The sequence below is a fragment of the Anguilla rostrata genome, chromosome 13 (genome assembly GCF_018555375.3).
Source record: "Anguilla rostrata isolate EN2019 chromosome 13, ASM1855537v3, whole genome shotgun sequence".
NCBI classification, from domain to species: domain Eukaryota; kingdom Metazoa; phylum Chordata; class Actinopteri; order Anguilliformes; family Anguillidae; genus Anguilla; species Anguilla rostrata.
Genome location: NC_057945.1, coordinates 15,886,013 through 15,908,724, shown reverse-complemented (window position 1 = coordinate 15,908,724; position 22,712 = coordinate 15,886,013). Strand labels below are relative to the sequence as shown.

General features: G+C 45.2%; 3 protein-coding genes across 9 annotated transcripts in view; 1 reads left to right on the top strand and 2 right to left on the bottom strand.

Moving 5' to 3' along the window:
• Window positions 1-7,446, bottom strand: part of setd5 (SET domain containing 5) — a 39,850-nt gene extending 32,404 nt beyond the window's left edge. For 3 of the 6 annotated variants that reach the window (XM_064305395.1, XM_064305399.1, XM_064305400.1), the window contains exon 1: window positions 6,993-7,446. The gene's annotated coding sequence lies outside the window, so the exon portion shown is untranslated. Of the gene's footprint in view, window positions 1-5,590; window positions 6,115-6,191; window positions 6,939-6,992 lie in introns of those variants that run through there. The other 3 variants (XM_064305402.1, XM_064305397.1, XM_064305396.1) reach the window with 3 other exon arrangements.
• Window positions 7,447-9,981: 2,535 nt separating this feature from the next.
• On the bottom strand, window positions 9,982-14,888 carry si:dkey-19e4.5 (UBA_like_SF and PTH2 domain-containing protein). Its single transcript, XM_064305418.1, has 7 exons — window positions 14,639-14,888; window positions 13,927-14,036; window positions 12,902-12,973; window positions 12,735-12,809; window positions 12,105-12,202; window positions 11,626-11,740; window positions 9,982-11,395 (listed from the first exon to the last, which is right to left on the bottom strand). The coding sequence occupies exons 2-7, from the start codon at window positions 14,032-14,034 to the stop codon at window positions 11,309-11,311; spliced, it is 555 nt and encodes a 184-aa protein (XP_064161488.1). The 5' UTR covers window positions 14,035-14,036; window positions 14,639-14,888; the 3' UTR covers window positions 9,982-11,308.
• A 118-nt stretch (window positions 14,889-15,006) lies between these two features.
• LOC135237873 (dynein regulatory complex subunit 2-like) lies at window positions 15,007-21,952 on the top strand. Of its 2 annotated transcripts, XM_064305413.1 has the most exons (9): window positions 15,007-15,332; window positions 15,833-16,071; window positions 16,414-16,581; window positions 16,741-16,910; window positions 17,048-17,186; window positions 18,053-18,250; window positions 18,434-18,652; window positions 19,134-19,280; window positions 19,731-21,952. In XM_064305413.1, the coding sequence occupies exons 2-9, from the start codon at window positions 15,931-15,933 to the stop codon at window positions 20,019-20,021; spliced, it is 1,473 nt and encodes a 490-aa protein (XP_064161483.1). In that variant the 5' UTR covers window positions 15,007-15,332; window positions 15,833-15,930; the 3' UTR covers window positions 20,022-21,952. The 2 variants fall into 2 exon arrangements, with proteins under 2 accessions (XP_064161483.1, XP_064161484.1); XM_064305414.1 differs by lacking the exon at window positions 15,833-16,071.
• Window positions 21,953-22,712: the final 760 nt, after the last annotated feature.

Below are 22,712 nucleotides of genomic sequence, written 5' to 3'. Positions count from 1 at the left end.
GCCGACCAATCCCCCCCACCCCCCCCCCTCACCCCCCCGGACTGAAACTTGGCTTCAGGTGCGAATCCGTCTGGAACACGAAGCTAAAGCTCAGAAACGTGCCGATCGCTCTGCGCCAACGCAGTCCGTCATTCTTCTGTCTCGCTCGGACACGCAGTCCCAGTCAGCGTGCTCACAGCGCGCCGGTCATCTGCATTAGCATGGAGGGACGACGCCCTCTAAAGCACACACGCCCGATACCAGCGTTTCCCAACCCCGGGAACGAACAAACACCACGCCTCTGTTTTTTTGCGTGGCACCCAGAAAAATGGGTTTGTTAAAAAAGGAACAGAACTCCAGTTTTAAACGGGACTGGCTGCTTTTCACAGAGAAAGGGAGCGCAGAAAAGGCCTGCTTTACATCCAAAATATCACATGCGTGTGTGTGCAGATGTGGGCGGGTGTGTGTGTGTGTGCACATGCATGTTCTCTTGCCTCACGGTAACAGAGCCAGTTATTTGCACTGATGAAAGGACAGCACCCACAAGCCCTTTTATAAGGCGGTATCGCGAGTTGATGATCGCCTCTGCCCCTTCCCTCCCTCCCCCTTCTCCCACACCTCCACTCCACACAAAAACCCACAGACCTCCCCATGAGCCTCTGCAAGTCCCTGGAAAACACCTCAGGGGCCAGGGCCCCCGGCAACAGCGAGCAGCAGGGGGCAGGAGTCCAGCTGTGTAAACACCTTGTTAGGAGAAGCCCCAGGCGGCCACAGCAGCGCTGGGAAGAGCAGGCGCACGAAGGCTGAACGCCCATCAGGAACACAAGGTACACACACGCGGTACAAGCAATACGCACGCGAAGACCGCGCACCACCACGAAAGCGTAACACACCGCACCACAATAAACATAGACACACCACCCCCCAGACGAAGAAGCACTAACAGACAGAATACGAAACAAGACACACACCCACAGACACAAGCAAACACAACCATGAAAATGCAATCGTGCACACACACACAGACACACACAAACACACACATACAAGCCGTGCACACACACACGCACGCACACACACACACACACAGGTGCACATACAAGCGCGTGCGCACACACACAGGCGCACACACACATGCGTACGCACACACACATAGACAGACACAGACACAGACACAGGCGAGCTCGTGCGCACTCACTCTCACACACACACACACGCGTGCGCACACACACTCTCTCATTACGCTGGCAGATGAAAGGGCTGAGCCCTGGCCAGCCACGGTCAGAGCCGCGCGTCCGCGACAGAAAATGCCGCGCAGGAGGCGGAGCTACCCGCGGCTCCGGCCGCAGACGGCGCGAGCGCAATCACGCCGGAGCGCACCGACAGGTTCTCGCCAAAGGGCTCTCGCACGAACAACACGTCATCGCTGCCGAGCCGCCGGCAGACGGGCACCGCGAAGGGCCGTCAGCAGCAGCCCCGTAACGGCCAGGGATCTGAGCCACGTAGCGCGCTTTCCTCTTTTTGCTGGTGGGGGATGGGGGGTGGGGGGGAGGGTTGGGGGTGGGGTTAGTGATGTTGATAATGCGTGTAAAAAAAGATCATGGCTTCATTATAAAAGCAAGGCGTGGGGGTTTGACGTGGATTCGCTGTGTCTGCAGCGACAGTAACTGGTGTGGTGCTGGAGGTGCTACTGGAGGAATCTGAGCGAGCGTGTAACTGGAGAAAAGACGGGCTTGTTTTTTTCCATTCAGTGTTAAAGCATTCCCCCCCCCCCACCCCCCCCGATGCAGTCGGCGCTCTGCTGGAATCCTGTCCTTCTCCTGGAGCCGGGCCAGCATCCTGTTCCTTACACACAGCGTGCATCGCAAACATCTCCGCATTCACACTGTACGGAGGGTCAAAGTTTCTTTCTCTCTCTCGCTATCTCTCTCTCTCTCGCACACAGACAGGAACACACGCTCACTCACTCACACATGGTCATACACACACGCACACACACATACACTCTCGGTCACACAGTCATACATACACACGCACACATACACGCACACACACATTCTCACCCACAAATAGTCATACACGCACACGAACACACGCACAAACGTTCTCACTCACACGTGGTCATACATACACATGCACAAACACATGCACGCACACCTTCTCACTCACAGTCATAGACACACGCACTCTCACTCACACATGGTCATACAGACTTACACACACACAAGCACACGATCATACATACACTGACTCGTACACATGGATAACCGCACTAACCCTTGCGCTCACAGAGAAACACACACATGCATGTTTACACAAACTCACATACGCACAAAAAGTAAGGCTAAATAAGAAAGTGTTCAATGTTTGCTTTCAATGTTAGTGCTATTCATTTTCAGGTTTGTGTGTGTGTGTGCTTGTGTATCTATATATGTATGCATAGATGCCTGCTTCCATGTGTGCTGAGTGTGTGTGTGTGTGTATGTGTGTGCGCACGCGTGCTAGTACGTAGCAATCCATTTTGCAAAATGTTATCACATGACAGGCTAACCTTTCTGTCTAAGCATTCCTTCAGATCTCCCAAAGTTTCAGAAAGGACAGAGGCCCTCTTTCGGGGGAAATTCTACACACTTCACAGCCAGCATTCAAGAACAAGCCTCGCAGGACAGAGAAACGCAACCTGAAGCTATAGCGTTACCCGTCTTCCATAAGGAATCACAGGACAACGCAATACTGACAAGAAAGCACAGTAACTGCCATATCTGGTACGTTTAATCGCGCTCCTTAAGACACAACGTCTGAATTCAGACCTCCTTCAAAGTCCCCAGTAAAATCCTCCCTGTTTTTCTCCTCTCTGAACCCCTCTTAAGCAGGCCAATATGGAGTCTGAAACTGAAGAACACTGCTGATCTACATGCTTGGCTTCCACTGTTTGGAACTCGAGAAGGAATTCTGTCCGAAAACAAACCCAAGCTGGCCGGATCGTGCTTTTAGGAAACGCTGAATTCGGGGGAGGGGGGGGAGTTCCAAAACAAAAAGTTCCAAATGGGATGTAATTTCAGGAAAGGAACATATTACGCTGTCCAGGACAGAGTATTGAGAAATGGTTTACTGTAGAGCGCATCTTAATATGTGAAATTAAACACCCAGGCATATTCAAATTACCACAGCTGGAACCATGGATCAACATTCATAAAACACAATATTCAAATTAAAGAGCACGTGGGTAACCATTAACGAACAATGTCTGTGAGGAAGCAGGCGAAAAATGGAACGTTTTGCTTATTCTTTGAAACGCTGAGTGGGGAGTAATCTTCACACTGGTGGACAGGCTGAATTTTGCAGACTGCAAAATTCCAACATATGACAATGATGGAACGTTTAAACACTTGCTTGGTATAAAAGTTTTGTGTTTTACTAAACAGCACAAGAAGTCTGTATGTACAGTAGGCTTGTCACTGTGGACACGCTGTATTCCGAATAACAAGGGTATCAGAGGCGCGGCGGGGGGGGCACAGGGGGAGAGTGGGGGGGCATATTTCTAATAGTAAAAGAGAGGGCTAAACTCTAGCAGCTATTAAAAGACTTGAATATATATTTGGAGAATGCAGGTCCTAGCCAATGAAGCGCAGCTCTACAGGAACCACAGCAGCTCAGACACGAAGGGACTTCTTACTGCATAGTTACCAGCCAAAGCATTTCGCAGCTGCAGCCGCAGCCCCCCGTCCTTGGACACCCTCTACAGAGTCCGTGGGCCACTCAGGTTCTTGAAACCAGAAGGCTAGTTTTTCCTGCTTTGCCTACAATCAGTCGACACGGCTACAGCTAATCTGCCCCTTAAAAAGACTGCAGATTGCTCCTGCCACTTTCTGGTTGAGCAAGCTTTTGACCCAGGAGTGAATTACTGTTACATCCTGCTCCCTGTGGAAATCCCCAGCTTCCAGGTAACCAAAGCAGTTTGGTATGAGTGTAAGAATGCAAAGCACACATTACTGTGAAACTGATGAGACAGGTACCTCAGAGGGTGTGCAACAGAAAAATGACCACACTTAATCCACTCCTGAGCATAGGTAGAATAAACATTTACCCCCCTCTTCTGTCTTGAAAGTACATTTGTGATTTCCTCTATGGATAGACCATAACCCCTGGCATTCAAAAGATGTATCCAATACACAAATCTTAGCTCCTAATAGAAATAGTTCTCGTTCACACGAACATTACGACATGCAACCTAACCCTCCCTCTACAGGAGAGCCCACTGCTAAATACATTCACGGAGTTACATCGCGTTCATAAGATCATTTTCACGCTAGTCACAATAATGTTTGCTAGCTACAATGAAACTAGTTGTAATACGACACATTTTCAAGTAATACGACACATTTTCAAATAATACATTACATTTAATGGCGCAGCTATATCGCAGTCTGTTGTTCTCAAATGGAGTCGAAGCAAACCACACAATAGCGCACCAAATACTCAGATGTTCTAGACGTCTATCGTAAGATCATCTGACGGTCAACAAAAATTAAGAAAAATTGCCTGTACGTCGCACTTTAAACCCATCTGAAATAGCTTCCCATGACACAGAAGAAGATTCGATCTGCAAATGGGACAAGTCGTTTTCTACAGGGGCCATTTTTGCCAAGTAGTGCCATAACATTAGTTGTGAGGAACAGCTTTTTGTCTGTATTTGCCCCTTAGTAACGCATCTCACATACATCTGTGAGGAATACGGAAATAAATTGATCAAGCTATGGGAACTGTATAATGTGACATGTGGTCTCCTTTCATATGAAACTGCACTTTCAATTCAGCGATGACGCTACGCTGGCTTGCGAACACCCTCGCGCGCATCCGGTCGCTAGGCTAGGCCTGCGCATTGAACCAGCGCCGCAGACGGCTACAAAACTGCTACAGCAGAAAGCGAACTTGTTCACCTCCTTTTACAGCAGCGAGCCAGCTGCACAACGCACGTAGGCCAACGGAGCGGGGCTGCGCGCAGCAGCTACAGACAACTGCATTTCGCAGGCATTTCTGCAGACACCTATTGTCTTACACAAACACTGAAATATGAGGGTCCTACCAGAACTTAATTCGATTGAAACGGCGTATGACAGATAAACAAAACGATACCGACCAAACCGAAGAAATTAACTACATTCCATAACCTTATACAAGCAATCTACTTATCCAACACTGTTTGGGACTTATTCCACTTCACAACTGCCTGGCTGAATTTCTCAGCTGGCAATAGGCCTGCGGTGTCGTCAGATGACTGTTCCCATACGGACATAACTAGGTAAAATACTACTTGATTCATGTCCCGCAAAATGCATCCAAAATGATCGACTAAATTCAGTTTACAACTTGGTCCAATCCTGGGACGTGAGATAACTTTCTCATAGCAAGTATCAATCCCCTGGCCCCTGGTATTCAACAAAAAAAAAAGCCCAAAATAGGCCCATGTGCCAAAAATTACCGAATGAAGTAGTATTAAAGCAACTCGACGATGGTTTCACTTTGGTTTCTTTTGAGGAAAGAAATATGCCTTCCCAGTATGTTGTGTAGTTACAGTGTAGCTAGTTTGCTGGACATTTATGTTACTTACAATGCTACCCGACATAAATGTGTGGTTAACACTTATGATACTGTGATCGTGGTGACTCCAAGGCGACTGTTTTGTAAATTATCCACAACTAGCTGTTCATTGCCTAATCACCATTCCCTCTGTCTCTCTCGTTTCGTCTCACTTGTTGTTGAAATAAAAATGGAGGCTAAAAAAGGAAACGCGAGCTCCCCTCACAAATACCACCCATTTCTCCTCATCGCTTCTGAGGTTGGGGGGTTGGTGAAGGGGGTGGGGGGAGAATGAGAAAAGCAAGTCACAGCTTTGAGCTATCTAGCTAGCTGAGAAAGAGAAAGTTCAAGTATCGTCCTTAACAGCCATATCAATAAAGGAATACCATTTTCAACATTTTAAAAATGCAAGTTAAACTGCACCCTTAATCGTAAATAATGTTCTGTCAAAAGAAGACCCCAGGTTCATTTTAAGACAGAGGAACAAGAGAAACGGAGAAAATTAAGTAGAATTTCAACACGAAAAAATGTATAGCAAATATTATCCAGCTAGCTAACTAACTGTTAGCATAGTTTTGATAATATGCAGTATCCAGTTAGATTCCGAATGGGGATGCAAGAGAAACTCCTACCTGGATCATGTCCAAAAAGTTAAACGTTATTTATCTGCCAAGCTTCTTTTAAAAAAAATCAGAACCTTTAGAACTATTTGTTAAATAATCATGAAATCAATATGGCTTTCAGCTGGGAAACGCTCCCTTGCTATTAAGTTAGCTATCATGCTATTTTGCTATATGCTACCCCAGACGTTGGTAGCTAGCTAACTAGCTACTTGTCCAATGTCATATTATTAGCTAGTTGATTAAAGCAAACACTCAAAAAATCTTTTGGCAAGCTAACTTCATTTAATTATACAACCAGCCTTGAAGTGCAAATATTGTAGTCTTGCCTTTATAAGTTTAATAGCCAGGGATCTGAGAGGCATGGGACTTGGCACACAGCTAGCTAACTAAATAGCTAGAACAACTACAGTAGCTGGTCACCTTTAGTAGATGCTTTCATGTAAAGTATTTACATGTATTTCACCCCATGTTGTACAATTCCATGTAAATGCACGTCAACAACCCTGATGCACTTTGAGATTACAGGTAACAAAAAACGCAGGAAGGTACATTGTTTACATTATCAGAATTACTGTGCATTACACGAGGACATGACCAAATACAATTATTCTGCCAGTTGTGAAATTGCCAGTAAAATATAAAGTCCTTAGCCAAGAATACATCAACCCAAGGAAACACAACAAACAGAATTATGCACAGTAAATTCGTGTTAGTTACATGACATGTAGGTGATAGAAAACTACAGGATAACTAAACATTTTTCAAAAACCCAAAACAGTCCAAATATGTTTCACAATAACATAAACTTACCTAGTAGGACATTTCACCCCAGTTCAAATCGAAATGCCTCTTCTTGGGATTTCAGATCCACTATTAATCCAACATCGAGGCGAATCACAAAAGTAGGCCTCCTCTTCGGACCTCGGTGTTTCCTGAAAGCCGTGAGCTGAAAGGAAGCTCCCTTTGCAGGGGACCTACTAGACTTCTCAATGCCCCTTACGCAAGGTATTTAAGTTTTATTCCCTGTCCTGTCGTGGGCACATTACTTCCTCAGTAAGTCAATGTGCAACTCCCGTTGCTTAAATTCGTTTATTATGGTGTTTTATATTATTTACAATCGGTGTTTATAAAGGGAGATGTGCAGCTCTATGTGTTACAAGGCTCTGATTCTATCTCAGGTCCTCAACATTCGCAGTGGCGCCCATCCCCCTCCTAACCGGCATCGACCGCGGGTCTCAGCGAAACTGACACACAACCACACCACGGGGTTTCCCCGGTCTTACAACAGGGGCTCAAGAGTGGGTTGGTTTTGCCGGTGAGTCCCGCCCCTCTTTCACTACTGGCTAATATAATGTCACTCAATATAGAAAATAAGGGCAAAAACGAGCAATTGGACAGTTACAGCGCCTATTTTTTCTTTACTTGTCCATCTAAAGAGGGCGGGTCGCTGCTTTAAGGAGGGGTGGCAGAAACTAGTTTGCAGCCCCTGCTCTGTCGGCAGTGTGGCATTTTCAGGAGTGGAGTCGAGAAGCGGTGATGTGGACTTAGGAAAGAAATCAAAAACAAAACGTGGATCAGATCAACAAACTGGGAACACTGGTCACGTTATTAATACACAAGCCGTGGAATAATGAACTCTTTGCTAGGGGACTATAATATTGGTTCAATTCTACTTTTAAAAATCGGTTTATTTATAGGAGTAGCGCAAAAGGAAAACCCTGCGTTGCGTTATACTAACACCATAGCCAGCCATAGCAACACGGGGTCTCCGGGGCCTTAAACCAGGGACTACGCCATAGAGGTAGGGTCAGCCCCACCTAAACAGTATTGTGAATGGAAAAGGAGGATCTAGCAAAAGATTGGACAGGGTAAATGACAACCTCTTTCTGGGTATTCTGTTACAAATTTTTCCCTCAAGCAGATCATGTAGTGCGCATTTATTTCGTGCACACAGTGGAGAGCCGTGTTAATGGATCTCCGTATAGACTTAAAAACAACATAATACAAAATACGTTCTTTTTTTCCCTTTCGATCTTGGTCACTGGAAATGACTTCACTGTTTGCAGAACACGATACAAAGGACGGTCAGTGGAAATGTTTAAATGCGCGATTTCCGAACGGTCTCAAGCGTTTAGGCACGTTTTTGACCGTCTGATCATTGTCTGAACGTGAATGAGAGGAAAATGCTCTAATCCGATTGGCTACCTTCCTCTGTCATAAGTTTCGAAAGAAAGTGGATTGGCTATCTAGTCATCTTAACGTCATTTGTTGCAGCGGCTTGATGAGAAATAGAAGCTACCATAACCACGCCAGCATATGGAGTTATGGGACAGAACGTCGCAATCATATCGAGCATTCGAAGGAAGCCAACGTTTCGATCCAGTTTTTATTTTAGATTTTTCACATAAATGTGTTACCGTTGGATAGGGTTGATTTTTGTGGTATTGGAATTGCACACGAATGAGAATCGTAGCCCACAGCGGTAGCTGGCGTCATATATTTCGCTATGTAGATTGGGTGCTTTTCCCATATATGAAACAGTGTTAGATGGTACGTAATTACAGAAGTCTGCCATTAAATGTTATCTTAAGTATAGTTTTACAGTTGTAACTCGTGGCTTAAGTCACTTAATAGAGCATTGTGTCCCTGACCGAAGTACTCGCTTGAACGCCGTACCCTCGCATAACATGTCCGCCCGCCCCTTAAAATACGTGGCTGCACCTTAACCGTAATCACGTGGATGAACTTGCTCCACCAAGAAGTTTGTTAGGGAATACGTATACATTTTACGCAAACGACGGAGTAAAAAACGTCTACTCTCAATTGTAGTCACAGATTAACCTTTTAGTCTTGTTTCGTTCAATGAATAATTAACTGTTATTCTTTATAGATAAATATTTAACCGCCAATGGTTTTCTAAGCTTTCAGTGACCAAATAAGCAAAATGCTGTGGTGGGGGTGGGGGAGGGCGGCCAATACCCCATGTCTATGACGTAATTGGAACAAGGTTTATTTTTTTCGGCTAGCGTTATGAATCCGTGATATATCGGTATTAAATGAGGATAGATTTGGGTATTTAAGTGCCATTGGAGACATGCTGATAGTTACGCGAACTTGGACTATTTTATGACGGCTATTTTTCCGGTTGCAGCTCGCAGTTTTTGTCTCTACATTTAAAACTAAACAGATCAAATGTAAATTTTCGTGCACCCATGTTTTTTTAAGCTTCACGATGTATTCACACGGTTAATCAAGTTTAAGTTATGTTTCTATTTTGGCTGATAGAACCAAAAGACGGCCATTTCCTCCTGAGGAACGTTCTAGGCAAGTATTCTGTTGTAATAACAGGATAACCTTTGTTCCGCGGCCTAGGCGGAGCACGTGATTAAATATCTATTATATAGGACCCCTTTCCAAGTATCCCAGCAACCGTGCCAAACCGAGGCTGCGTTCACAATAGCCCTATTGTACCAACAGCGAACAGGCTACATACCGATGTAGTCAGGTCACATGGTGTAAGCAAGATGTAATATGGCGTCAGAGCAGTTGTTCTCCTGTTGCTGTCCACTGCTATTTAATTCTCAAATTTTAAATAGAAATTGCTGCGTGCCTTAAAGCCACAGGGGTAAATATACAGAAAGAAAGGAACGTAGGTCAATTTATCCACATTTTCCAGAGCTCAAACCATATCAGAATGGTTCTGAAATAAAAGGGGAGGTGTCAGTTCTTGAATGGCGTGACTGCAAAGTATGACAAATGCATAAGTCAAAATAACAGCCATAAAGTATCTGGCCCTATGGACTGGAAATGACTCCAGACATTTAATCATGAAAAACAAACATTCAGGTCACTCCTGTTTAAACATAAATTGCCAAACATTTCACTAGTTCATTTTTTCCATCACTTGCAACAAAGACCTTTGGACATTTAAAAATTAATTTTTCCTGCATATCAGTGCAGCACTTTATATTGTAGAATAATTTGTTTTCAGATGTAACAATCTTTCCACAATACCCATTAAAATGGTCACTTAAGCACAAAGAGGTGGCTATAGAAAGTAACAAAATGGCAGAAGATAAATGATACTTGCATTTTGTATGTTAGCTACTTATTTACAACTCCAGGAAGTACTCCATTCGCTTGCATAAAAATCTTGTAAAGATGCAAGAGTGTATAGTCTTTATGCACCATCTGGGTTCATGCAGGATGACTGGAGTCCTTTCAGGTATCAAAACAATGTCTTCCACTCACATCAAGATCATGTGAAGTTACACATCTGTTCTGTAAACTGAACTAAAACAGCAATTTCAACAACCCCTCCCGTTATATGTAATAACCGTAGATCTTTGTGGTGTCAAATAGGATTGTACAGCATGAAAAATTTCCAAAGCACAAACATTTGCAAGGTTTCAGAAGCACAAATAAATAAAATGTAGCAAACCCAATGTCCAAAAACTGTAAAGAAACAGATTGAATGTAACTTTTTCCTTCCTCCAAACAAAATGTAATCAGCAAAGACTATAACAGGATACTGAGAACTGGACGTTAAGACACTGTACTTCTTTAAAGGATGGGCATTAACATGCGTCATCATGTCGTTATTTTCCTTGAAATGACACCAATCCCAGCAGAACAACGGGTCACCTTTACTGTAAAATGAACAGGAAGATCCTGCTTTAAATTTGCTCACTGGTTTATCAATCAAGATTATACAGGGAATAGTGTTTTTCAGTCTGCTAAAGGGAAACAGCATTTAGGAGACTAGGGATGAGATACATTATTGTTGTCAACTTCTTATTTAATTTAATGATTATATTCTGGGCTTCTTTCTTGCCACAAAATTTGGCTTCTGTCTCTTTGTAAACTTATTTTTTCTGATATGCAGCCACCCTGGTTTGGTTGTAAAAATTGGTCCTTTCTCATGAGTCAAGCTGGCTTGCTTTTCTTTTGCCTCCGGTTGATGGCTGAGAGAGGGAACGGAACAAAAATGGCTGTGTCTTATGATTTCCCGTTTTTTTTTCTTTTTTCTAAACGATTGCGCGTGGACTCCCTCTGCCGTAACCAGATTCTGCCCTCTGCTGGTCGGTCTGCAGCCCTGCACAGTCATACACCTGGCATCCCGGCTCTCAGAGAAGCTTCAGGCTCCCTGTCACGTTGTTCACCATCTCTTCCTCCCCGACAATGGCCAGAACAGTGCGTGACCCAGCCTCCACCTATACAGGACGACAACAGTTATACAGTCATACATAAACTGTGGAAACCATGATGTATAGTTCACTTTGGAAAATGATCTTTATGCAATGACACCACAGAAATTGGGGACAAAAAGGTCCCATAATTATCAGCGGAAAAAATCCAGTTAAAACTTATTAAAAACTTTATTGACTCTGTTAATCCAAGTCCTTGTTATATGAGGACAACAACCAAGGGTTAGCCAGCCTACCTGAGTCTTGCCAGCGTCCTGCACCAGGTACGTGGGCAGATTGAGACTCATGGCCAGAGCCTGTAGCTCCAGGAGGTGAGCCATGTTACTGCCCTGAACCACCACCTTCTTTGCCCTGTACAGAGAAAGCACCGTGACAAGGATGCTACGTCAAACCATATCACATCCCTGCGGTACTGCTAAACTCTAAGACATGGAGCAGGCAGTTTATTCATTCAGCATGACACAGCATTAATGCAATAACTGTCTTCTATGAAATATATCTATCAGAACACAGTAGCAAGAAATGGGTTATGAACTCTGTGGCCATACTGAGCTTCAGGAATGTCTTCTATGTCAGTCCAATGCGCGTTAATGTATTTCTACAACTGCATAAAGGGGTAACTATGTAATGTGATTGAAGATGTATAGTCTGGCTTGGTGACTGCTGGTTGGTTACCCGCTGCCTGATCTGCCACCCTGTGGAAACTGGCACTCACCCGGCATGGTCCCACTTCCAAGCCATCTCTCTCCAGCTGTTCTTCTCCTGCAGGGCCTGGTACAGCCCCACCGCGCCATGACCCACCTGAGCAGCCACCTGCGCAGAGGACGGATCGGTAAGTCAGCTGCGCTGGCAGCTGAACGGTATAGCTGCCCTCGCCCATTTAATTATGCCTGGGAGCCACTGGGCCAAATGATGGAGTAAATGCAGTAACGGTGAGCTGTGCCTAAGTCTGAGTCAGAGTCGAAGCCCATCCCCGAGTGGAGTACGGTGCCCACGCATGCTTGCCTCGGACCGTTCATCAATCCATTATGGGGTGGAATAATTGTATCAAGCAGAAAAGGAACTGGTTTCCATTTGAAATGTTTCTGCAACCCTCAGCTGTCTGCCATTATGGAAGACATAAAAATCACCAAACTAGGTAGCTATAAGTAGGCTTAAATGTGGCATATCAAAGAATGCGCTTAACTGTATTATGAAATAATTGCCATTTTCCACCCCCCAACTATGACTTTAATTATGGAACACCTGGTTCCTTTCACTTCAGTATACATTTAATCTCATAACACTTAAAACTTGCATTTCTGATCTTATCAGACAAGATATTTAATAACTGCAGCAAACCAACCTTCCCCACCCCCATAGATAGGTCCATGTTCACCACAAACACCATCTTGAACATCAGATCCTCATCACCTTCGTACTGGAAAAAAGGGAGGGAAAAGTTATTTAGACCCAGACCAATCAGAACCGCACAATAATACACTGTTGCGAACGCGGGAGAGATGACGGCACCTCGTTTTCCAGCTTGTTGAAGTAATACATGGCAGCTTCCTCGGCGGATACATTCCTGGTGTGCAGCAATGCCTAAGAAGACAAGAAAAACAACAACAAAAAATCAACACAAGCCTATATTTGTAAGCCGACATTAACGTCACGGGACACGGTGCAATTAAACGCAGTGCAGTAAGACAGCTGGGGTGTGGGTGGCACGGTTCACAGGGCAGGCGACTCTCGATATGCAACACCCACCCCCCACCCCCCACCCGGGTGGGTGTGAGTTCGATCCCCGAAACGCCACTTTCTAGGCTGCGGCCCCCATATCTGTTACCTTCTCTGCCAGGATCTGTGCCTGTCAGAATCAAGCTATACCCTGCACGTCTGAATAGAGCAAACAATAAGAAAGGAAAAACCCAAAGATAACCAGGTGGACTGTCCTGCTCTCCTTTAAAAATAAAGACAGATGGGCTTGTCACCCTACAACAATGCAAGGCGCAGGTAAAGTGGATTGGGTACACGCATATAGGCAGACCGATAAATGGGCCCCGTCAGCGTGAGTCAAGGGCAGCTGACAGCTCTGGGATGAGTCCAGAAGACACAAGGAAGTGACATCAAATCATGCAGTTGCATGAGTTAACCAGCGACAAAAGATGCTTGACACATCGCCACATTGTTTTGACAGTGCATCTGGGGTTGTTTTATGTGGTAAGCACAAAGTGAATACATGGACATTATAATAAACAACACCAAGTGTATTTTTATTTATTTTTTTTGGGGGGGGGCCTCAGAACAGAGTAGGGGGTAACGTTACAGATGTTCAGTGCAAAACTGATCAGACCAGTTAATATAATTAGACATTAAGTGCAGAAATACCTGGCGCACTGCTCTAGGCGCTTTCCAGTATAGCAATAAGACTGGGGCATAAATCATATAGATTTATGAGGTGCTACAACTGTGACAGCGACCATTACGTCTAACATGCAAGATGCTCCAAAAACCCAGGAGCCTTTTCAGCTCAGCTGAAGGTCAAGTAGGCCTACCTGCTTTGCAGCCTCTTCGGGAATGTCCAGTTCCCGTAGCTGCTGCAGGTAGACAGGGTTTACCTCCTGGCTTCCTGAATCAGGGGTGGATCCTTCTGATGGCTCCATTGCTTTTACCGAACAATAGACACGGACAAGGCTGGTCAAAATGCAGTTTCGTTTAAAAACACAAGCACATTTAAGCATTTTCAGGTTCCCTATATGTTCCTCTTTGCTTAACCAATAATTGTATTTAAATGAATACTAATAATAATAATGATTAATAATTTTGGTACAGCTTTTTAAAAAAACTTCATTATTTGATAACAGACTGAAGTCCCAAAGGTTCAAAGTGAACACTTTTATTTGCCGTTTAATACAAGTTTAAAACAACACAACTGCTTGTTTTCACCTAGAAATAATCCTGGCTAAAAGGTAATAGAACTTGTCAAGTGCAATGTAAAGTATATTACTAAATCAAACGCTTATCGTTATACAGCGAGCGTTCACTTGCTCCATAGCGAGCAAATGCTAACATTAGGTAGCTACATCGTGAGTAATTAAGCCAAATGCCACTTTTAACTTCTAAACATTATCTAGCTAGTTTCCAACAAGACCACGTATTCAAGTAAATAAAAGTACCACTTATTGCACAATGACATCAAATACATACATCCCCTTAAACTTCATAATCATTTTAGTTCGCATCAGCTAGCCAGCCACTCCTACTAACCTGTGTAACACTGCGTAGCTTCTTCCGAACTTAGCTGGCTAGCCAACCACAAACTGTACAAAGCTGGAAACTGCTATTTGCTATTTAACTCGACTAGTTGTATTATTTCCTTTCTCCCTCCAATGTGTTACTTCAGTGTTACGATAAAATCCACAATGACCGCTGAAAATCTAATTATACCGACAAACCACACAAAACCATTATGTGCATGGTTGCCACCCGCTGATCGCAAGCGGATAGGCGGATACACACTCGCGTGGGACGCAATTTTGAGCCTGGTCCGTTACAGAAGTGGACCCGTGTTGCAAAACCGCTTCAAAACATGAGTACCCCCCATCAGTGTAGCCAATTTACTCTCCTCACTCCCACAGAACAACTCCTACTAATAATGAAATATGTAGGATTCGTTTTTGGATATATAATATTTGTAGGTTTAATATATTAATATGAATATAGACATAATAATTGAATCTCAATAAAAAAGGACGATTATGTGCTAATTAAAAAACAAGAGTAAGCGAAAAAGTGCGGGATAAAATCGTTGCATGACATTTCTTACTTCTGCTGTGACGTGAGATGGAGTCAGGTCCGTGCACGAGTGACCTGACGTCATAACAACGGACACAAATTCCTACATAATACTACAAAACTTGCTGTTATGACCGTTGTAATCCTGCTTCTCTCGTCAAATCGGGTAAGACAAGAAAAGAAAAAACGAGTGGGGACATGCATAATAATTTGCAAACGTATCTATTATATAAAACTTCTTATTATAATAACTGATATTTAAAAGTTCTATGCAATAGAACTGCAGTAACGTTAGACAATTTATCGTATTAAACTTTTTAACAACACCAGTTTGATACTTCGTAATTTCATTGTAGCAAGTTAATACCGTTACGGCAAATGTAAAGGGCTTTAAAGACAAAGTAACTTAAGTAGAGAGGGGAACACTGGTCAGCAAATTTAAGCTTGCATTTCAAAACATTAATTGCAACACACAGCTAGTATTAACACTAACACTATGGTAACTTAGCTGAAAATGTACATGCTATTGTTGGCTATCTGGGAACTAACTTAAATACAGTTAGTTTAACCTGATAATTCCCAATGTACTTCACTTGCCATTGATCAACATCTGTTTGACTGGTAACATTGTTTATAAACATTTACAATTTGTCACATTATGTGTAGCTTCTGAACATTTCTTGAAAGCAGTTGGCCCCAAGGGGAAAGGAAAGGACTCGAAACAGATATTGCACGTTGCCATAAGGAAAGAGAAGTAGGGAAGCATGGCGAAGAAAAAGAAGAAAGGCAAGGGAAAGTCAGTTCCCATGACAGAGGAAGAGAGGGAACTCTATATGAAGCAGAAAGCCTTAGCAGAGGAGGAGGCGGCAAAGAAAAAACAGGCCATGCTTATACAGTTCCTCAAGGTACAATGTCCTGATCCTTTTAGCTTTCTAAATTTGCGCTTTTCAGACGCACTGCCTCTCAGTTGTCCTTAATGGGCATAAACGTGTATGGACCTCCTGCCATTACATCAATAGAAGAGTGGAATTATAAAATGCTTGTGTTTGGAGGGTATGTTGTTGTGCATACTGAGAATGTTTAGACAGGTAGAGATGTGTATGTTTGGGGATCCTCGCCTGTTTTGTTGTGCCCCCTCTCCTGCCTCTCCCCTCTCCTCTCCACACAATACTGGATCTTTTTCCAGATCTCCCCACCTCCCCACGTTTCCTTGCGCCCCATCTCCATCACCGTCTCCTGTCCCCCAGGATAAGCTGCAGAAGGAGGAGAAGAACAGCGTGACCAACCAGCACAAGCTGACGGAGAAGTGGCGGGCGGTGTTCAGGCAGGCGTGCGCCCAGGAGCTGCGGCGCGACATCGCCGTGCTCAGCCACACCTTCGAGAGGGTGCTCGGGCACAAGGACAGCATCATCAAGGTGAGGAGCTCCCCCCCGAGGAGGCGCGGTCGCCCCTTCCCCAGCTCCCCCGAGGAGGCGCAGCCTCCCCTTCCCCCGCTCCCCGGGCCTCTCCGTCGCGTGCAGTAACGCTGAGGCTCGTCGCGCATCCGCGCGTCTCCCCCCGTGTGTCCACCGCAGTGCATGCTGTGCGACCTGAAGGAGACCAAGCAGCAGTCGGCGCACGCGCTCAGCTCCTACGTGCAGTGTGTGGATCAGCTCCTGGACCATCAGAAGGGCAGGGTGTCGTCACTGGAGCGCCAGTGGAGCAGCATGCTGGAGATCATCGGCAAAGACTTCAGAGCGGAGAGGCAAGCTTCCTGTGCGCCGCTGATGATTTCTGAAAAATCACACACCATGCAGTGTGTATGCGTGTTTCAGAATGAATTTAGCAAGCTTGCACAATTAATTAATAACCCTGTGGGGCATGCTGTATGTGTGTGTGTAGACAACTGATCCTGACTCAGCATGAGAAGGAGTGTAAGTACCTGGAGGAGGTGAACTTCGCCATTGACCAGTACTACAGTGAGGTGGACAGTGATGTGCGACAGGACTTCCAGAGCACCTGCGTCGATATCGAAAATAGGGTATGCCACACTGACCTCACTGGACCTGAACCGTACCACTGCACTGCACACACTGACCTCACTGGACCTGAACCTTACCACTGCACTGCACTGCACACACTGACCTCACTGGACCTGAACCTTACCACTGCACTGCACTGCACACACTGACCTCACTGGACCTGAACCGTACCACTGCACTGCACACACTGACCTCACTAGACCTGAACCGTACCACTGCACTGCACACTGACCTCACTGGACCTGAACCATACCACTGCACTGCACTGCACACACTGACCTCACTGGACCTGAACCGTACCACTGCACACTGACCTCACTGGACTGAAGTACACTGCACTGCACACTGACCTCACTGGACCTGAACCATACCACTGCACTGCACTGCACACACTGACCTCACTGGACCTGAACCGTACCACTGCACACTGACCTCACTGGACCTGAACGTAACACTGCACTGCACACTGACCTCACTGGACCTGAACCATACCACTTCACTGCACACTGACCTCACTGGACCTGAACCATACCACTTTGCTGCACACTGACCTCACTGGACCTGAACTGCACCACTGCACTGCACACTGACCTCACTGGACCTAAACCACACCACTGCACTGCACACTGACCTCACTGGACCTGAACCGTACCACTGAAAGGGAGTCTGTTTTGAGACAAGACTACCTTACTGAAAGGAAATACACAGATCATACATACAGCGGTATCTACTTGCAGAGTCAGGCTAACTGTAAATTGGCAGGAGACACACAACACGAGCCACCGAGCGTAGCTACGCGATAAGTACCAACACATGGGGACAGTGAGGACACTTACCTAACTGCAACTGGTCCTGTGTCTGACAGAACACAGAGGAGCGCAACACGCTGCGGGTCCAGCTGGAGGGGGACGTCGAGCTCCTGTGGAATCAGGTCCAGCACACCGTCTGGAGCTACAGAGAGAGCACGGAGGACCAATATGTGGCCCTCGAGTCGCTGCAGGCCCACGACAAGCTCTGCGTCGACGAAATAGAGCTCCACGTGAAGAAGCTCCACAAGCTGCAGGTCAGAGGGGCGGGGCTTTCCCAGCCCCCAGCTCTCGTCTGTCAATTATATTTAAACGGGGCATAACCCCCCCCACCCCCCACCCCCCACCCCTACCCCAGTCTGGGGGGTCTACGTCCACAGCGATAGTTTTGCACAACGGCTGCATGTCTGCGGACACAAACGCAAACCCTCCCTTGGTAGGACTCAATCGTGGCATTGCGGGCGCGGCTCTCCTGCACGAAGGAGGAGTGCTTCTCGGCGCTGGGGGGCCTGCGGGCGGTCAAAGAGGAGGTGACCATGCAGGGACAGCAGCTCAAAGTGCAGATGTGCACCACCCGCGTCAGGGACAAGAACCATCTCGCCAGCCTGGTCAAGCACTGCAACGCCACTTCCAAGAAGATACAGGCCATCATACTCAAGGCAAGCCTGGTTTACACACCAGATAAACAAGGCACGCAGCTCTGCTTGGTGAACCTATCAAAGTACTGAAGGCTTGTGGTGTCACATATCCGCTGACCGGCCCAGATGATTCTACTGCACATGGAGGGTCATATTTACTGAATATTTTCCCGGCATCTCCTAGGCCCAGGGCAGTCAAGTGTCCAAGTGGGCTCTTTAATAACCATAGATATCTTTAATATACGGTTCCATAGATACCCTCAAAGATATGAACAGCCTTCAAGTGAAAATGTTTGTTGTATGGAAATGCTAGTTCAACACTATCTGGAGACGTAGTTGCCTGCGTACGTTATTTGTACTTGTAAATCAACAAAATGGGCTGTATGATAGGAATCGTACAGGAATATGGCAGTTGAAGCCTACAGCCACAAACCAAATATCTGTGGCCCCGCCCAGCCAGGTGAAGGGCGTGGCTTTGCTAAGCTCAGTGTTTCTGGTGCAGGGGGAGAAGCTGCTGCGTCTGATGGAGGCATGCCGCAGGCTGGAGAAGGAGCGGGAGAAGGTGTATTACTCCACCTCTCAGAGCGCCGAGGAGCAGGTCCTGCTCAACAGCCTCTGCATGGAGCCCATGTCTGAGGAAATGGTCAAGGTAGCACTGTCCGCAGTGACTGGCGTGCACACTCAAATTACACACTCGGTATATCACTCTCTCACACAAACACAACAAACAATTCTGTGCTCAGAAAAGAGACCAGTGTGCTCAGATGTTTAAAAGCAATATATCTTTCTCTTTCAAGAACATTTAGGTTGCCTCTTTCTCACTTTCTCTCTGGCAGACACACGCACACACACAGCACCAACCAGCAAATTCCATGCTCAGGAAAGGCAGTACGTGCTCGTAGGTGTTTGAAAGCAATAGATCCTCCTCTTTCCAGAACATTCAGCTCGTCTCTCTCACTTTCTCTTTCTGACAGACACACATGCACTTATGCGCACGCGCACGCACACACACACGCAGCACCAACCAACAAACGCCACGCTCAGAAAAGGGAACGCGTTCTCGTAGGCGTTTGAAAGCCAAACGTCCTCCTCTTTCCAGAACATTCAGGAGGTGTCTCCGCTGGAGAGCTTCTGGCACCGCTACAACGCGGCCCTGAAGGAGCACCTGTGCCTGCAGCAGGAGCAGGCCCGTATGACCGAGCAGAACAGGCACCTGCGCACCCAGCTCCGCAACTTCCTGGACGGCGTCTCCGTGTGTGACGACGTCCTGCGCCACAGCAACCCCCTGCTCATCATCAGCAAGCCGCAGGGCCACCGGGACAAACCACCACCGCTGCTCCCCGCGCCGTGCACCAGGCGCTCCATCAGTGTGGTGCAGCTAACGTTCTAAACCACGCGCTGCATCGTGGGTAGTCCGTGCCCCATGTCCACTTCATGGACGCACGTGGCACGCATTCGCAGTGCACGGCACCGTGTGGCCTTCGCAGCAGGGGTGTGTAATGGTTTCGAGAGAAAGGCTGGTGTGGGTACAGGATTTTGTTCCACCACAATGCTAAAACACCCAATTTAGCTAGTCAAGTCTTCAGTCAAGGCCTTGTTTTTTATTTTTATTTTTAAATCGGGTGCTGGTGCTGGGTAAGAACAAGTCTGCTTCCATACTGGCCCTTCTGAAATAACATTGGACACCCCTGCTTTGCAGTGTGGGAGGGTAGGAAAACAGATTTAGACTTCATAGGGTCACTGGGTTTCTGAGTGAGAAAAGGCAGCTTTCCCTTTGAAATTTAAACAACTTTGAACTCTCTGCTTTATGCGAGATGCGTGCACAAAATGTGAAGGAAAAAGACAGGCAAATCAATAAAAAATACCTCTAATCTTTAATTTTCAGAACATTTTATTACATCACAATCTGTAGGAAGTTTCCACTTTCTCTTATTAAACAGGTTAAGTAGCTACAAGTTGGCCTTATTAAATCATTATTTACATTGATATTAACAGAGGAAAAAAAAAAAAAAAAAAAAAAATTCAGTCCCAGCGCTCCCTGCAGAGCCTGCTCTACACAATTGAATTTGTACAGCCTACCAATAATAAAGTTACTTTTATTCCCTCAAATTACCTTAATTCTCTATTATCATTATTTGTTTTTATAGATATATACTACTATGTGGAAAAACATACAACAGTAAAAATTGTGCATTCGAAAAAAGACATTAGTCGAGCATGTAGGAGTGCAGTATGTTAACACGTCTTTATGCTTATATTTTCATTTATAAATCACCACGGTGGTCGTTCATCCCAATACGAGAGCCAGCACAACCCAGAGTAAAAATCTGGAGGATTTCTCTCTGGTCAACTGGCGGTAAATGGTAAACTAAGACTTCTTTCTTCTCAAAGTACATTAGTAATTGTGAAGGTAAGTAGATGCTTGTAAGCTGTTTGTAACAATGTACCTTTGACACTCAATGTGCGCAAGCTTTATTTTTTTTGTGTTTTTGAGTTGTTTTTTTTTGGTCACTACACATAGGAGAGCCATTAGCAGCTCATCAGACACATAAAAACGGAAAAAGTCAAAGGAATGACATCACACATTTTCCATGTACTTTATACTGAGGAAGGGGAGGGGGGATCCATATAAAATCCATCTTTATTTGCATATTTGCTTTCTTTCAAGAGTACCAGGTTGGTTGTACCTTCTCAGCCATATGCAAATCTTCTCTTGGTATACAGCATTACCAGAGCACTGACATCGAGCTGTGAGATAGATGGGTTGAATGAATAATGAATCTCAGTCCAGCACTAACCTTAATGGTGAACCTTTTGTATTATGTGCAGCAAGATCCCTTGTTTACAACTGCATTTACGATTTTTCACATTCTTGCAGTTTCCCAAAAAAGCGTGCACTTGAAACACCAGTGTCCATTTCTTTTCATACTTTTATCAAATTTCACAAAGACGCGATCAAATCAAAGTGTTCTTTAAAAGCACAAACGTAATAAATAGTGAGCTTGAAAGCATTGGTTTTACAAAGGCTCCAATCCGTGAAAACCCAATCACTGCATTTGTTTTCTTCTGCCACCTGGTGGTCGCAAGAGGACTTGCAGCAAGATGGCCACACAGGACACGATTAAATGCAACGTTCTGTCAGCAAAAGCCTTCAGCATTCTCAGATTTCTGTTCACTACACTTGAGGAAAATGGTCTTGGTAATTAAATTCGTATTCTGTGCTCACACGACTTACAGCAGAATTCACAATATATACAGGGGGAAACGGTCCTGTGTGTCACATTTTAAAAAAAAATCTTTAAAAGCATTACATTAAAATAATTTCCCAAGATTGTGTTTCCTTTACTTGGACCCAATAAAAGGAATGTGGAAATGCAGGAAAATCCCGATAACGTTTATAACACAATCTTTAAAATAAAAAAAATCTTATTTGAAATTATTCCAACCACATAAATGATGTAAAAGGAAAACGCAAGTATATCATCATTGTCGCTTGTGCACGTGGTTAAAAAGAAAGGTTTCTAGTACCTTCTCGTAAACTAGATTTCGTACGACATTAGTTCGACTTCCATTTACAGCAAGTAATCGAACAGTGCTTTAGATCTTTTCCGGAAACTTCCTGGTCACAGTTTTCCCTCCCACGTCCACAGGAAGAACGCTACGAAAAGCGCAAAGAAGGCCACCCGGTCGAGCTGGACAAAGAAGACCACTCTCAACTCAAACACACTAAATTGTCGGACTCGCTACCTCGTCTTACTGACACCATTGCTTCTTTCGCTGAAAGCGAGGATTTACTACTAGTCCGTTGACAGTTCCCCTCACGCAGTATTTAAGAGACAAAAATAGCATGCCACACTTGAAGAACCATGATTTAAAAATAAAAAAATAACGTTGAGTTTTGTCATGCATGATTAAAATCCATTGGTGTTCCGCACAAATGCGCTTTACCCTCCACCTTTCGGGTCGAATGTACCGTATGTTGGGTCCGGATCTAAAATCCAGGCTGCGGTACCATTCGTCTTTGCTAGTTTTAAATTCGGAGCTTCCGTTAAAAATGTCGGGTTTTAATACTAGTGAAGGC

What these genes read in the sequence shown, in the direction of transcription:
- LOC135237873 (XM_064305413.1), top strand. Translation starts at nt 15,931, where the DNA reads ATGGCGAAGAAAAAGAAGAAAGGCAAGGGAAAGTCAGTTCCCATGACA. An exon ending in TGCTTATACAGTTCCTCAAG is followed by an intron (nt 16,072 to 16,413) that starts GTACAATGTCCT and finishes CCTGTCCCCCAG; the next exon opens with GATAAGCTGCAGAAGGAGGA. An exon ending in ACAAGGACAGCATCATCAAG is followed by an intron (nt 16,582 to 16,740) that starts GTGAGGAGCTCC and finishes TGTCCACCGCAG; the next exon opens with TGCATGCTGTGCGACCTGAA.
- si:dkey-19e4.5 (XM_064305418.1), bottom strand. Translation starts at nt 14,034, where the DNA reads ATGGAGCCATCAGAAGGATCCACCCCTGATTCAGGAAGCCAGGAGGTA. An exon ending in TATCTATGGGGGTGGGGAAG is followed by an intron (nt 12,203 to 12,734) that starts GTTGGTTTGCTG and finishes TCCTCTGCGCAG; the next exon opens with GTGGCTGCTCAGGTGGGTCA. An exon ending in TGGAAGTGGGACCATGCCGG is followed by an intron (nt 11,741 to 12,104) that starts GTGAGTGCCAGT and finishes TTCTCTGTACAG; the next exon opens with GGCAAAGAAGGTGGTGGTTC.